This window comes from Mytilus californianus, unplaced genomic scaffold (genome assembly GCF_021869535.1).
Source record: "Mytilus californianus isolate M0D057914Y unplaced genomic scaffold, xbMytCali1.0.p SCAF_7, whole genome shotgun sequence".
NCBI classification, from domain to species: domain Eukaryota; kingdom Metazoa; phylum Mollusca; class Bivalvia; order Mytilida; family Mytilidae; genus Mytilus; species Mytilus californianus.
This window is the reverse complement of record NW_026262723.1, coordinates 68501273-68514556: the sequence shown is the minus strand read 5'-3', so window position 1 is coordinate 68514556 and position 13284 is coordinate 68501273. Positions and strand designations below refer to the sequence as shown.

At 32.7% G+C, this 13284-nt stretch overlaps 1 protein-coding gene across 1 annotated transcript in view; it reads right to left on the bottom strand.

The window, feature by feature from the left end:
* Positions 1 to 10216: 10216 nt before the first annotated feature.
* LOC127709513 (heparan-sulfate 6-O-sulfotransferase 3-B-like) overlaps positions 10217 to 13284 on the bottom strand; it is a 31468-nt gene continuing 28400 nt past the window's right edge. Inside the window, exon 6 of the mRNA XM_052215117.1 lies at positions 10217 to 10243. Coding sequence (XP_052071077.1) covers positions 10217 to 10243 — 27 coding nt within the window. The remainder of the gene's footprint in view (positions 10244 to 13284) is intronic.

Below are 13284 nucleotides of genomic sequence, written 5' to 3'. Positions count from 1 at the left end.
GCATGAATCATCATTTGAAAAAGTAGCAATCCTTTAAACTGACGCAATAGGTTCCCTATCAATTTATAAATATAAAATAAAAAAAAATGTTTTAATATTTGTTAATGTGTAGAACTTCGTGCAGTTGGGATGGAAAATAACTTGATGATTGATAATAAACTTTAACAATAAGTGATAAAAATTGAAACAGTAGTAGTGCTTCTTCAGAATCTGATGTATATTTATCGGAATTTTTTTCACACCCAATGATCTGAATTTATTCCATTTCATCTTTTAATTTCCATCCCTAAAATGACATAATGTTTTGATGGAAATTCACAGTACGAACTCTTGCAACTTAAAAATAAGTTTTGAATGAACTCAGATTTCAGACAAAATTAGTTAACAAAGCTAATCTTAGAACAATGTGTAAGCCCACCACATTCCATACTGAGCCAGAAGCCTGTAGTCTAATGGTTGTCATTGGTTGTCAGATGTCATAATTGTCTTTCGTTTAATGTCAGGTTTTTAGTTTTCTCTTTTGAATTGTTCACATTTTGTTATCCCGGTGAATTTTGTTGCTTATCATACGGTATGGGTTTTGCTTACCGTTGAATGCCGATTGGTACCTGTAGTTGTTAAGAGCTTTGTAGTATGGTTTATTCGTATTATATGATGTATAAGGGGCTCGTCTTTCTGGTTAATACTCACATCTATAAATCTTGCATGATACACATCCCAAGTTTTAAAATTGTTTAAAAAATATCTAAATGCTCATTACTGACCAAGATAATATGAACTGTTAAGTAAGTACATATATGAACTTACCATATTTACATATGCCATGAATAACAAATTTAAGTAAAATAAAATTAAGAGGTTATTTCAGTTAATTCTTTATTTTTACATCATTTACTACAGTGTATTTTTTCAAACTTTACAATAATTTTCTTAAAGAGAACAGTTATTTCGTTTGATTTTTTTACCCATTATGCCGCTGTATGGATTTTGCTCACTGGTGAAAACCGTACGGTGGCAATATATATGGTTAATAACTTTTACGTCATTTGATCTCTGGTGGATAGTTTTTTCATTGTGTAAAAATCAAACCACATCTTCTTATTTTAACCGATCATTTCCGTCCGTCCGTCTGAAAGACCTTGGATAGAAAACTTTTGCCAAAACTTTCTTGGTCTCTATTGAAGAGAATGATTTTATATTTGGTTTACAGCTTGAGTTGTAGCTGCAGTCATTGTATAAGGAAAATTTCGCCAAACTTTTGTTGACTTCTATGGAAGGAATAATTCTATATTTGGTCTGAAGCTTGAAAATGTTGAGTTTTAAAGTGAAAATTTTTTTTTACAGCTGCCGTGTAGCCACTTCCTGTTTACCGATAGTTCGAAATTTAACCGGGAAAATTTTTGTCAAAGTGCTCTTGGCGTTCATGAAAGGAGTCAGTATACATTTTACCTCAATCAATTGCATGCAGCTACGCAGGTCCAGACCCGATATCGGTCTTGTTATATATATACAATAATGCTTCATCACTTGGTTACTGGAAAAATAGGAGGGTTGTTGTGCCGCACATATTCTCAATGAGTCCGATGGGAATTCAAATGCTAGTAATTTTTCTTAACTTCTCGTAAAATTTGTACAAAAACTTGGCGTGTATGAAAAACTTAAAAAAAAACCTTACTATTTCGTTCTTTGCAGATTAAAAAATCTACCAAACTAAAGCTAATTCACACAAATTGTTCTTTAAAGATCGGTCAATGTTCAGATTCCCTCTATTCTTTATTTTCTGAAAGACAAAACTTTACCGAAATAATGATTTTGAGACCTGTTTACCAAAAATAAACAATCTTGTGTCATGCTGAGTATTCACAGCAGTAATGGCACCACAAAAGTTACAACCGACCTTTTCAATTTCTGCTCTGAAATTACGTTTTGTTATCATTTTGAATTTCACTTGGCAGGAGCAATGTAAGGAAGGTAACTGTTATAATTCCTGGCTTTGTTTCAATTTCACGACAACGTGGCAACAAGATCAGATTCTTGCTTCTAATAAGTTTCTATCAAGACTTACCCGATTTTAGTTTTGTTTCAAAAATCTAAAAGGTTAGTATGTTTCATTCGTGCATGTATAATTCAAATTAAGTGATATGTCTATTTTCAAGGAGAATATGACGTCAACAGTACAGAAAGTGAAAAACCGATTAAAACTCATCTGCCTTTATTATTTTACATAGAGAATAATGCATTAGTCAAGACATAAAAACTGTTCGTCGTGTATTTTTTGAAACATCTTTTATTTTGCGGGGGAAAAGATTCACAAATACGCAATACTTTGAGAGAAAAGGGCAAAATTTAAATAAGACTGATTTTAAACTGTGCATATGAATTAAGTAGAAGACTTTAGATGGAGAGGATTTATCCAATAGTTTTTTTTGGAAAATCTATGATTTTTGTTGGAATTAAGAGAATTTGGTAAAACACCATAACTGAAACAAAAATGAATGAAGTTCAAATAATTTATTCTACGAAGGTAACAAATTGCTAATATGAATATCTTCGATGAGTTCTTTGAAGGAATTTTGGCGAAAACTATAGTTTTTGTTGTTGAAAAAACGTGGATACTGCTTTATTTGAGAAAAGGTGACCAGATTTTAAAAGATTTTTTTTTGAGAAAAAATGTTGTAAATAAAATTAAGAAATAATACAGAATTGAAGAACATACACCCACCTCCCTCCCCGCAGGCTTTCCAGACCCTCTTCCATCCTATGACTGTTAAAAGAAAGAACCGCCGTAATTCATAGGAAAAGATAGATTTGAAATATATGATTTTCTCTCTTAAAGTCTTCTGTATAGTTGAAAACATTGTCAACTAGTTATCATAAGTTATACTTATAATTAGAAATGAAATTGAAATCTATTCGTAATTTTATGAATCACAGAGTTAAGTTTACTAGTGCATTTTAAGAATAAAGGACAAAAAATAACGGACAGGAAATCACATGACAAAAAAGTCACGATAAACAAAAAAATTTACGTATATATTAAGTTTGATTATCATTATTTACAATGAAAAAGACTTATATTTGGGTACCGGTAGTTCATTTTATGACTTTCATTTAACATAGTTCTAGTCTTAGGTTATTTTTTACTTTTGTTGATGACCATTTCGTTCATGGTATTCATCCGTTGGCGTTGTTGCATGTCTCCTCTCTACTCTGACGTCTTGGGTAGCATTTTTCATTTCTGTACTTTTGTCTTTGTGTTGTAAACGTTCACACTTAATTGTTTGTATAAATGGTTAATGATACTAGGTTGATAAAAACGAAGCACTGTCATAAATTAGTTTTGTGTACCCAAGGCAGGTGATGGAAGTAAACTTGGTCCGCCGTTCCATCTATTGCTTCGCATCAGTGTAGCGATAAGTGAACACAACAGGGGTCCAGTTTAGTGATGGAAGTCAACCTAGGAGCGCTGTGATTGGATGTAAGGGTTCAATATATATTTTTTTATTTATCTATGAATAACTTCAGTGTGTATATTTACAATATAAATTTTGAAACCTATTGAAATGTTTTCTAGAGAATTATTCAAAAAGACTTCCAAAATTTGATAAATTTGGTGTAAAATGACGGTGGGCATGGATACCATAAACAAGCTCCGTTGGAAGTTGCTCATGATACTATTTGGCATCAATTTTTAAAACAGAATAATAAAGTACTCACTCCACACATAACTGTTTTATCTAGGTTTTTATTATAAAAAGTGGTAAATGTAGAAAATGTTAGTATTGTCGCCTATGGTACTGTTTTCCCTCAAGAAATTACGCATAGTTTTTATGAGGGTCGTAATGGGGGTACCTTCGTGACGAATAACGGTAAAAGTTCTTGCCAAATGACGTTAACGGTAATTTTTGGTGTATGACAATTAAATGTTTTAGACGATAAAAACATCGACTGATTTTGACGAATCACGTTATTTTTTTTCCAAAAATGACGGTAACGATAATTATTTGAGACCTCTGACGAATCACAATAAGGATATTTTGACGAATCACGGTAAAATTTTAACAAATTTGACGCTAACGGTAGCCGAAATGACTGTTTGACGCCTGACGTCAAAGTGCATTACTACCCTCTTTCATAGGTGCTTGGGGGACAGGACATATTCCCCCCCCGCTTTATCTATATACTATGAACATACATATACTATAAATAAAGTGTACATTGTATCTGCTATTTACTATCAATTCCAAATTTACCATCAACGGCGGTCATATATTACATGCTTAACTTTTACTTTCTTTTTGGCTACTTATTATATATATGTTTATTTGATCCAACTTATTGTGTACTATACATATATGGATATCTATTATTTTTTTTCTCTCTTTTTGGGCTGTTTGTCCGTTTGTTATCTATATCAACTACACTTGCATTAAAATGCATTAGATATTTATAAGAAAAATATTATAGATTCTTTATCTACATATTCTTTAAGAACTAAAATAGTTATCATTAATCCTTTTTTTTATCTCATTGTTTGTATTGTAATAAAAATTATTGATGTTGTAATGTTTATGCCCTTTGGGGCCCATAATTGGAAAATAAAATATTCCTTCTTCTTCTTCTATTATATAGAGATTATAATATATGTGTGTTCACAGTATATGGAAAATAAAAAGAAAATAAAAAAAATATAACGGATTTGGAAAAAAAAGGGGGAGGGCTAAAATAAATTGCCCTGCCACCAAGTACCTTTGACGTTTGATACCTTTCCTGAAATTCTCCAGTCATAAAATCTTTTACAAAAATTCACCCTACAACAGTTTTCATACTTTCAACCAAGCTCTAAATGCCCGCGATTTCGCGGGTGTGTTCTAGTAGTTAATGAAAATAGCGACTGCAGTTCTTTTCCAGCGCATAACTGTTGTCCTAACAAACCTAGAACATAAGTTCACCAAACTTAGCAAGTAGATGCATCACAGGAAAGCGGGATTTCACATACCCCCCTCCCCCCCCCCAAAAAAAAAAACAATAAAAAAATCACTGTTACTAGTACCTGGACTATGACCTGTGACCCCCAATGCTAGTTAATATAGGTGCAGTACTAGTCCATAACTTATGTGCATCGATTAGAACTTAATATGTTCACAAACTCGATATCAATACCGATACTCGGTAGATACAATCATGAAATGAGTATGTGTCTCGTGCTAAAATCAATTCACTTTAAAATTTCTTTTTACATTTGAGCCACCTGTGATTTTTTTATTTTTTGAGGCATTTTTTACAATGATTAACAATTTATGAACTAACCTCACATTTTGAATAGTCATTTGAATATATAGGCATTTGCATTGATAGAGTCTGCCAGATTTGCAACTTGCATAATTAACAAGTTTATTAAGGTCACGTTTGGTACCCAGAGAACTAAAACTTCAATAGAATATACCTTTAAATTGAAGCTCAACCTGCATAGGTATTACAACATCGTGAACGGAGGAGTTGTACGTAAAATAACAGATGTCGTATGATAGCCAATTTGACCAATACTTTTATCCGTCAGGGACCAAAGTAATTGATATTAGACCATTTCAACAATTATCTACACCTACAGTTGACAACGACTACGACAGGTAAGATGTAAGTGGTCGTCTCAAAGTAGTAATGGTTAGATATAATTGTAATCAGTAACTGAATTGAAAGGAAAAAATGTTAGCCTATTTGTATTTAACACAACGATATTTTTCTTGTTTTGGTTATAAACGATCTACTGATTTAAATCCTTTAATTTTATTTTAAATTGAGTATGAAGAAGGGTCTAGATGGGGTTTACAGAATAGACATAAATAGGCCAATACTACAGAATCATGGGCAAAAAAAAGAGAAAAATAGGCCCAAAAAATAAAGAATTGAGAATACTGGGGTGCTAAATTATAATAAAGAATAGAGAGTAATGGGGAAAATAAAAGAAGAATAGAGAAAAATGCTTAAAAAAAGTATACAGAGTTGAGGGACCCCATCCAGACCCTCATGATCATGAATGAATAAAAGGGAAATCTTTAAAATTCTATTCTATATTTTTAGAAGATGAGAATCTAGCTACTTTAAGGTAGCAAAATGAAAAAAAAAAGTTGTAAATATGTAAACAGACAATTATTTTATGTCTATTGGCAAGGGCGACACATGTCTATACAAAGTCCGTTATTTTTTTACTCGGATGCCTTCACAATGTATTTATACTTAGTAGGTGTTTTTTATTTCACTCATGCTATATGTTCAACTTAAATGTGTATTCAGTGACAATTTGTAAAGAACATTTAGATAAGGCGAATGTCATATTTTGGTTATATTTTTGCAATTCAAATAACACAAAACAGACTTTGACAATAATGAGAAAGGGCAGGCACGGACAATGGACACGTCACGAATAAAGCTTAAAATCACACAATGCAACACATAAAACTGACATTTAGAGTTACCGCGTGATCTTCGTATTCAGTACCAAGCAGCGAGATCTGAACGGCTCCGACAAAACAAAGAGATAAAATCCAAGGCCGCAGCATAATATTGTAAACTAAAAATTTTAACGAGAAAAGAATATACAATTGACCAACATATTCCAGGGTTTGAAAAGGGGCAAAACTTATGCGGCGGGGGTTTTACTTATTATATAAACGGATCCAAAACATCTCTCTGTTTGGTCAGAGGTGAAATAAAAAAAAAAGGACCGTTGGGACGCATAGTAAAACTAAATAAGAGAAGAAAACCGAAGCGTAGATCAACAAAAGGGAAAATAAATTAAAAAAATCGGGGGGACAAGAGAAAAGTGCAATTTTCTCATAGAAGACCAAAGTTATATGAGAAAACACTGACTCTGTAAAACTGGGATCAACGCAAGTGCTCCGACAGGGTAAGCAGTTCTAGCTTCTTACAACATACTAGACGTGTTTCCCGTGATGAGTATGCCCGGGAACGGAGAAAACCTATCAAAAACAAAGTGACAAGGTCTGATTCATTCGGGAACTTATAACTGTTACAGTCAATTATATTCAATATGTACAACAAGTATAGTGAAGATCTGCTGAGACGCAACCTCTGCAATGTCCACAAGTGTGTTTTGGACGCGTTACGGACAGACAGATAGTCCCGTTGCAATGTCCTATCCGTAACTTTGTTACTATGGGGAGGATAAAATGTAGAGTCATAAAATAACATTCCAAAAACGAGTTAACGGCTATTGGCAAGCGAAGCAGTCTTCCATGGAAAGCTCGTACAACTAGATATCAATAATCATATTAACGAAGAAGCAATAGATTCGGATGTGAATAGATTGCCGATTTTTTTTTTAAAGATTTATAGAATTGAAAGAGAAATGGTTTATAAATATTTTTTTTTACATATGATAAGTATTATATGAAAGAAAGGGGAAAACACAGAAAATCCAGAATAGCTATTTGCACACAATATCCGTTCTTTTTTTAAAAATAATTATACCGTTTAAATCGAATATGTAGTACTACGTTTATGTTACATGCATGTTCTACCTGAATGATTTTTATCTTTGATACGACCCCTCTATTTCTCCTGTAAACTGTAGGTGTCAATAGTCGGTGTCGTGAGTTGTTGAAAAGGTCTATTAACAACTTCAACGATAAGCATAATGCGAGTTAAAGATTGTAAAAATCAGAAATGTGATTAAATATATATAGACACAGGTGCTTGTCACCTTTTTATGTTTCATTTTTTACTTGGAAAATATTCTTTAATATTTCAACTTATTTAGAGTTTTTAACTCTTATCAATGCGATTTAACAATAACGGTGGTTTATATATGCCCCTCTTTCCTTATTTTCCGCCTGTGTGGGAAGCAAGTACAATAATACATGTTTTAGACTCGGGTGTTAAAGGACAAATGATACCTGTAGTTATTTTAAAAAAACTATGCGTAAAATATAAGAAAGAAGTGCAAGATATTCCATTATTAAAACACGAATCATATAAATTTCCGCTAAAACTATAATATAACAAAGAAGATGTGGTATGATTGCCAATGAGACAACTCTTCACAAGAGACCAAATGACAAAGACATTTACAAATATAGGTCACTGTACGGCCTTCAACAATGAGCAAAGTCCATACCGCATAGTCAGCTATAAAAGACCCCGAAATGACAAATGTAAAACAATTCAAACGAAAAAACTAACGGCCTAATGAATGTACAAAAAAATGAACGAAAAACAAATATGTAACACAGCAACAAACGACAACAACTGAATTACAGGCTCCAGACTTGGGACAGGCACATACATACAGAATGTGGCGGTGTTAAACATGTTAGCGGGATACGTCTAGTCTTGTTGTACAGGGTAAAATTGCCTTATATTTTTTAAAGATAGGGTTTCCATGATACGAGCCCCTATCAACATTAGTGTAATATGTATTTGTCGTTTACAAATTTTCAAGAATTATGTTCAAACAAATTTACTTCGTCATATCAATTTTGTGACTTATAATTTTACCTTTGATCTTGTTTCAGTGTCATTTCAATTGAAATGTGTGCAACGTATATGTTATATGCAATTATTGCAAACAAAATTTACTTGTTTGATCATGATTAAAAAAAAAACAACGATTCCTGTCAAAGTACAAATGAAAGCTGTAAACATTTACTGAATAGGATAAAATAGGCGGTAAATGAGACATCGAATGACTGCATGATAGTTCGATAACTTATTTTAGTTTTGCGTAAAACAACACAATCAAATGACAATGGGAGCATTGTTGTAAGACAATTTATAAATCATAAAGAAATGATAATTATTTGTGCCTTGTTATATTGATGGATATTGCTACCATGGAAGTAATATTGAAAGGAATAACAACGTCGTCACTTCAAAGGTTTCATCTGCGTTACCGCCCATCTTTCGATAACTCGTTAATTGGTTTAATATATGGCATGGTAATTGACTCTCGGCATGTGATAGATCAAATCACTGACACTTTTCGGTCATTTTCGTGTTCCCGGAAAATTACGAATAGACCAGTTGTTGTCGTATGTACGTACGAAGTAACCCGAATAGTTCACTCGTTACATTCCGCTGCTGTACGCTACCGAATAGAGTCAGTCATTCAATGTTGATTTTAGCCTATTTTTCCTATTTATGTCTTTTTCGATCTTAATAGTTTAGGCCGACAGTTATCACATATTGAATTTAAGAAAAAGGGTGGATCATTTTCAATTTTAATACTTAAAACCAGTTAATTAAGAAGCCATTTCTGAAAGTTAAGAAGATGAATGTACAAAAAAATATGTGTCGACCCCCTTTTATTAAATACGAATAATCCAAGTCTTTCGTGTATACCAGGCAAATCACATATTCACAATTTTAAACGTTTCTATTCTTTAATTTGTACATAAACAAATTCATATAAAATAAATTTGCGGTTAGACAGATAGCGTCAAGCTCGTTTTGTATGGTTGATTTTCTTTTTGCTGTAACGTGCTACATTAATATTAGTATTCAATTGTAAACACTTTTTTAAAATAGATATAAATTTAACATGTTTACGAACTTATGATCCCGATTTTAATTGTCCAGTTTCAATAACGTAATCAATTACTTGAAAGTAAATATTTTTATAAATCTCGATAAACTTGGCACATTTCAACAGTAAAATATTCTATGTCTACATCTGTCTACATAATTTTGTTCAACATCATGTGAAACCTGATCGATTCATCGGTATTTAACTGTTTTACTCGGGATCCGCTTTTAACCGGAAAATACTTTTAGAACAGTTTAAAACAAACGGTAAAAAGCAAAAATATGCTAATTTAAATACAATTTTCAATGCTAAACTGTTGTAGGTTGAACAATTCTCGTCCGTTTTTTAAGTTTTTTACATCATACGACTTCTTTCTGAAGGTAGAGGTTTTATATGATACAGCGCCACCTTCTTATAAATAATACTCGGATTTCACACAGGTGCATTATAATTACCGGACTCGATAAAATCACGTGACTGATAAGAAATTCCTGATGCCATTTTACAACCGCGGTATCACAGATAGTAACCAAAGGGGTATTGCCGCTGAGACTATAATTGGATAAAATCATATGACTTTAGTACAGAGCTCTGCAGGCTGTTTATACATGCTAATTAGTCGTTGTTATTCCTTTTAAATATTACTTCCATGTTGATACTAGCTGTGGTCTTCTATTGATCTTTTCGGACTAGATCTTTCTGTAAAAGGTGATAATTGTTACACTTAACTGCTGATAAACCCCGTTGATCGGAGGAAGGGCGACATCCCGTCGATGTAATAATATTATCTATCGATTTTGTTTGATTTCATTGGTAATTTGTGTGGCAATTATGACACGTGACTCAGTGATCCTTTGTGTGTAATTTTTTAACTTTCTTTCGCATACACAAGAAAGTTTTTGCAGAGGAAGCTTCATGAAGCACAAGGAGTTCAACATCTCGTGACTTGACTTAACGGATAAGGAAAACAAATATTACAAATATTAGTCAATAGATTTACCATTTCTGTGTGCAAAATAGACGATTCTTTAGAAAAAACAAGCGCTCAAGATGTGTTTTGTGTCAAATATTATGTGGCAACCAATCTACCGATGAAAAAATATTTCTAGACTATTTCCGAAACTTGGACTTTTTATAAAAACGTGATAAACCGCTCGATTACCTTCGGAAAGCTTCCGAATTAAAATTTTATACTGAGGCCGCATAATTAGTATTGTTTAGGCTAAAAATGTGTATATGTGTATTATTTCTATTAGTAACACATAATACATATTGTAGGAAATATCTCTTTTTCTATAATGAATTATGACTCGTGCGTTTCCAGAAGTTTCAAAGAAATACTCAAAGGAAAATATTGTTTTAGGATATGCATATTAACCATCATAATTAACTGATTAATTGTGTATCGGAAACATCCCGAGAATAGAAGATTTTGATGGACAAAGAAATTCACGCAGTACAGAGAAGAGATCAAGAACCGATTTTATAGAATCGATTTTTTTTTATTAACACGAAATTATTAAAATATAATCTCGGCAGACAAAAGGAAATGATGCTTTACACCTTCTATAAAGTTCTCGTTTTGAATTGATTTACATACAAGGCAAATGTAGATGCACCTTACACTTTATAACCCCTATTCAGTTATTTGAATAATGATGCTTTGCTACCTAGATAAACAAACACATTTGCGGATAAATCTACATTATAGAAAAATACATGACAAAGATTTCCATTTGCAGTGGTATACAAAATACATGAATTTGCGAAAGTTTTGAGATGGTCATAAATATATGTAAATTCTAAACTTTGAAAAGGTTTGATTAGGTGTTAATTTATTTTATAAACCGCGGTCTCTCATAACCGCCCATAGGAGGATAAAGCACAAGAAATGTTAGTATTTACTACATGTAAAGACAAGATATACTATATGCAGCGGTTTGTAAATATTTGTAAATGTCGGTCTCTGAATACATTTACATAACATTTGCATACCTCTTTAAATCCGAGATTTCGTGTAGTGATAGCCAATTTTCAAATAAATATATATTGTCCGACACCGTTCAAACATAGTGATAATCATTATGCATGTTCAAACAAACTTCTGAAGGAAAAGAAATCCCGATCTTAAAATGTAATGCATATACAAGAGAGAATTTAATTTGAACACATTTGCTTTTGACTTGCCGAGTAATTTCACCTTTCAGTTTTAACTTGCATTTAAAACATTGTACCTTTAGGTGCACAAATTGTCATGTTCGTGGCCATAAAGTAGATACTAACAAAGGAAACTCTGTAGGTCAGAATGACAAATGCACCGATTATAGATCATGTGGCCAAAAAGATAAACACAAGGAATATAGAGATGATAAAAAGAAGCTTCATAATCGCATCAAAAACATCAAAAAAGAAGTTGCTGATTTGGAGGGTGAGCTTGTACGTGCTTCTGCTTACGAGGCAAAATCTGGTAACTCATTCACAAAAGTTGTAAAGGATAGGCTTAGGAAGATAAACCAAAGAAAATACTCCCAATCCAGTGTTCTGTGAAGATATGTAATGACGCTTACCGTTTCGCAAAACGATAAGTTAGAACTTCCGAAGAAATTTAAGGAGGTCAATACTAAAATCAAAAAGGGAATATGATTCTGATTCCAGCAATACTGACTCGCCGCCTTGTAAAAAAATGTGTACCGTCACTTCGCAGACAGGCAGTTAGGCAGAATATGCACTGTTCTGATTATGTTTATAGAAAAAAGTAAAATAACAAAAATACCGAACTCCAAGGAAAATTCAAATCATAAAGTCCATTATCAAATGGCAAAATCAAAAGCTCAAACACATCAAACGAATGGAGAACAATTGTCATATTCCTGACTTGGAACAGGCATTTCCTTATGTAGAAAATGGTGGATTAAACCTGGTTTTATAGCTAGCTATAGTCCTAATCACTTTCCATTTAATTTTCCGACCTATTATCAATGTAGTTTGTGGTTTTCCGTTTTTGAACCAACAGATGCCAACTGGATTTAACACAGAATTTCAACACATGCAACAAGTAGGACAAAACATGTATAACTGTTTCTCGCCACGCCATAAAATTGCTTTCCAAATACAACAACAATCTGCACCGTTTTCACCAACAATATCCAATCTTCAAATGTTACACCTGCAAGTTCATATGAGGAAGTTGATACACCGAAACCAAAAATTTGGTCACCAGCTTTTATGTGATGGATAAATAAAAAAAATAGACGAGTTAAAACTCCAGGTCATCAAGTGTGAAAAGAAGCAATCTCACGCTATGTCTGCTCTGCTACAAAGAGTCTACATTCTAATGTGCCTGTCCCAAGTCAGGAGCCTGTAGTTAAGTGGTTGTCGTTGGTTTATGTCTGCCATATTTGTTTTTCGTAAATTTTTTTGTTATAAATTAGGCCAGTAGTTTTTTCAATTGAATTGTTTCATAATTTTCATGTCGGGGCCTTTAATCGTCGACTATACGGTATGGGTTTTTCTCATTGTTGAAGGCTGTACGGTTGCCCATAATTGCTTACATCCACTTAATTTGTAACTCTGGTGGATAGTTGTCTCAATGACAATCATACCACATCTCCTTATTTTTATATAAGTACTGCAAGATGTTCAGGTGTATTGTTTGTAATTTTTCTATACGGCAATCAGGTGTTGATTCAATAATTAAACCAAACAAGGCAATAAATTGTAAAAACAAGATTAACTAACAA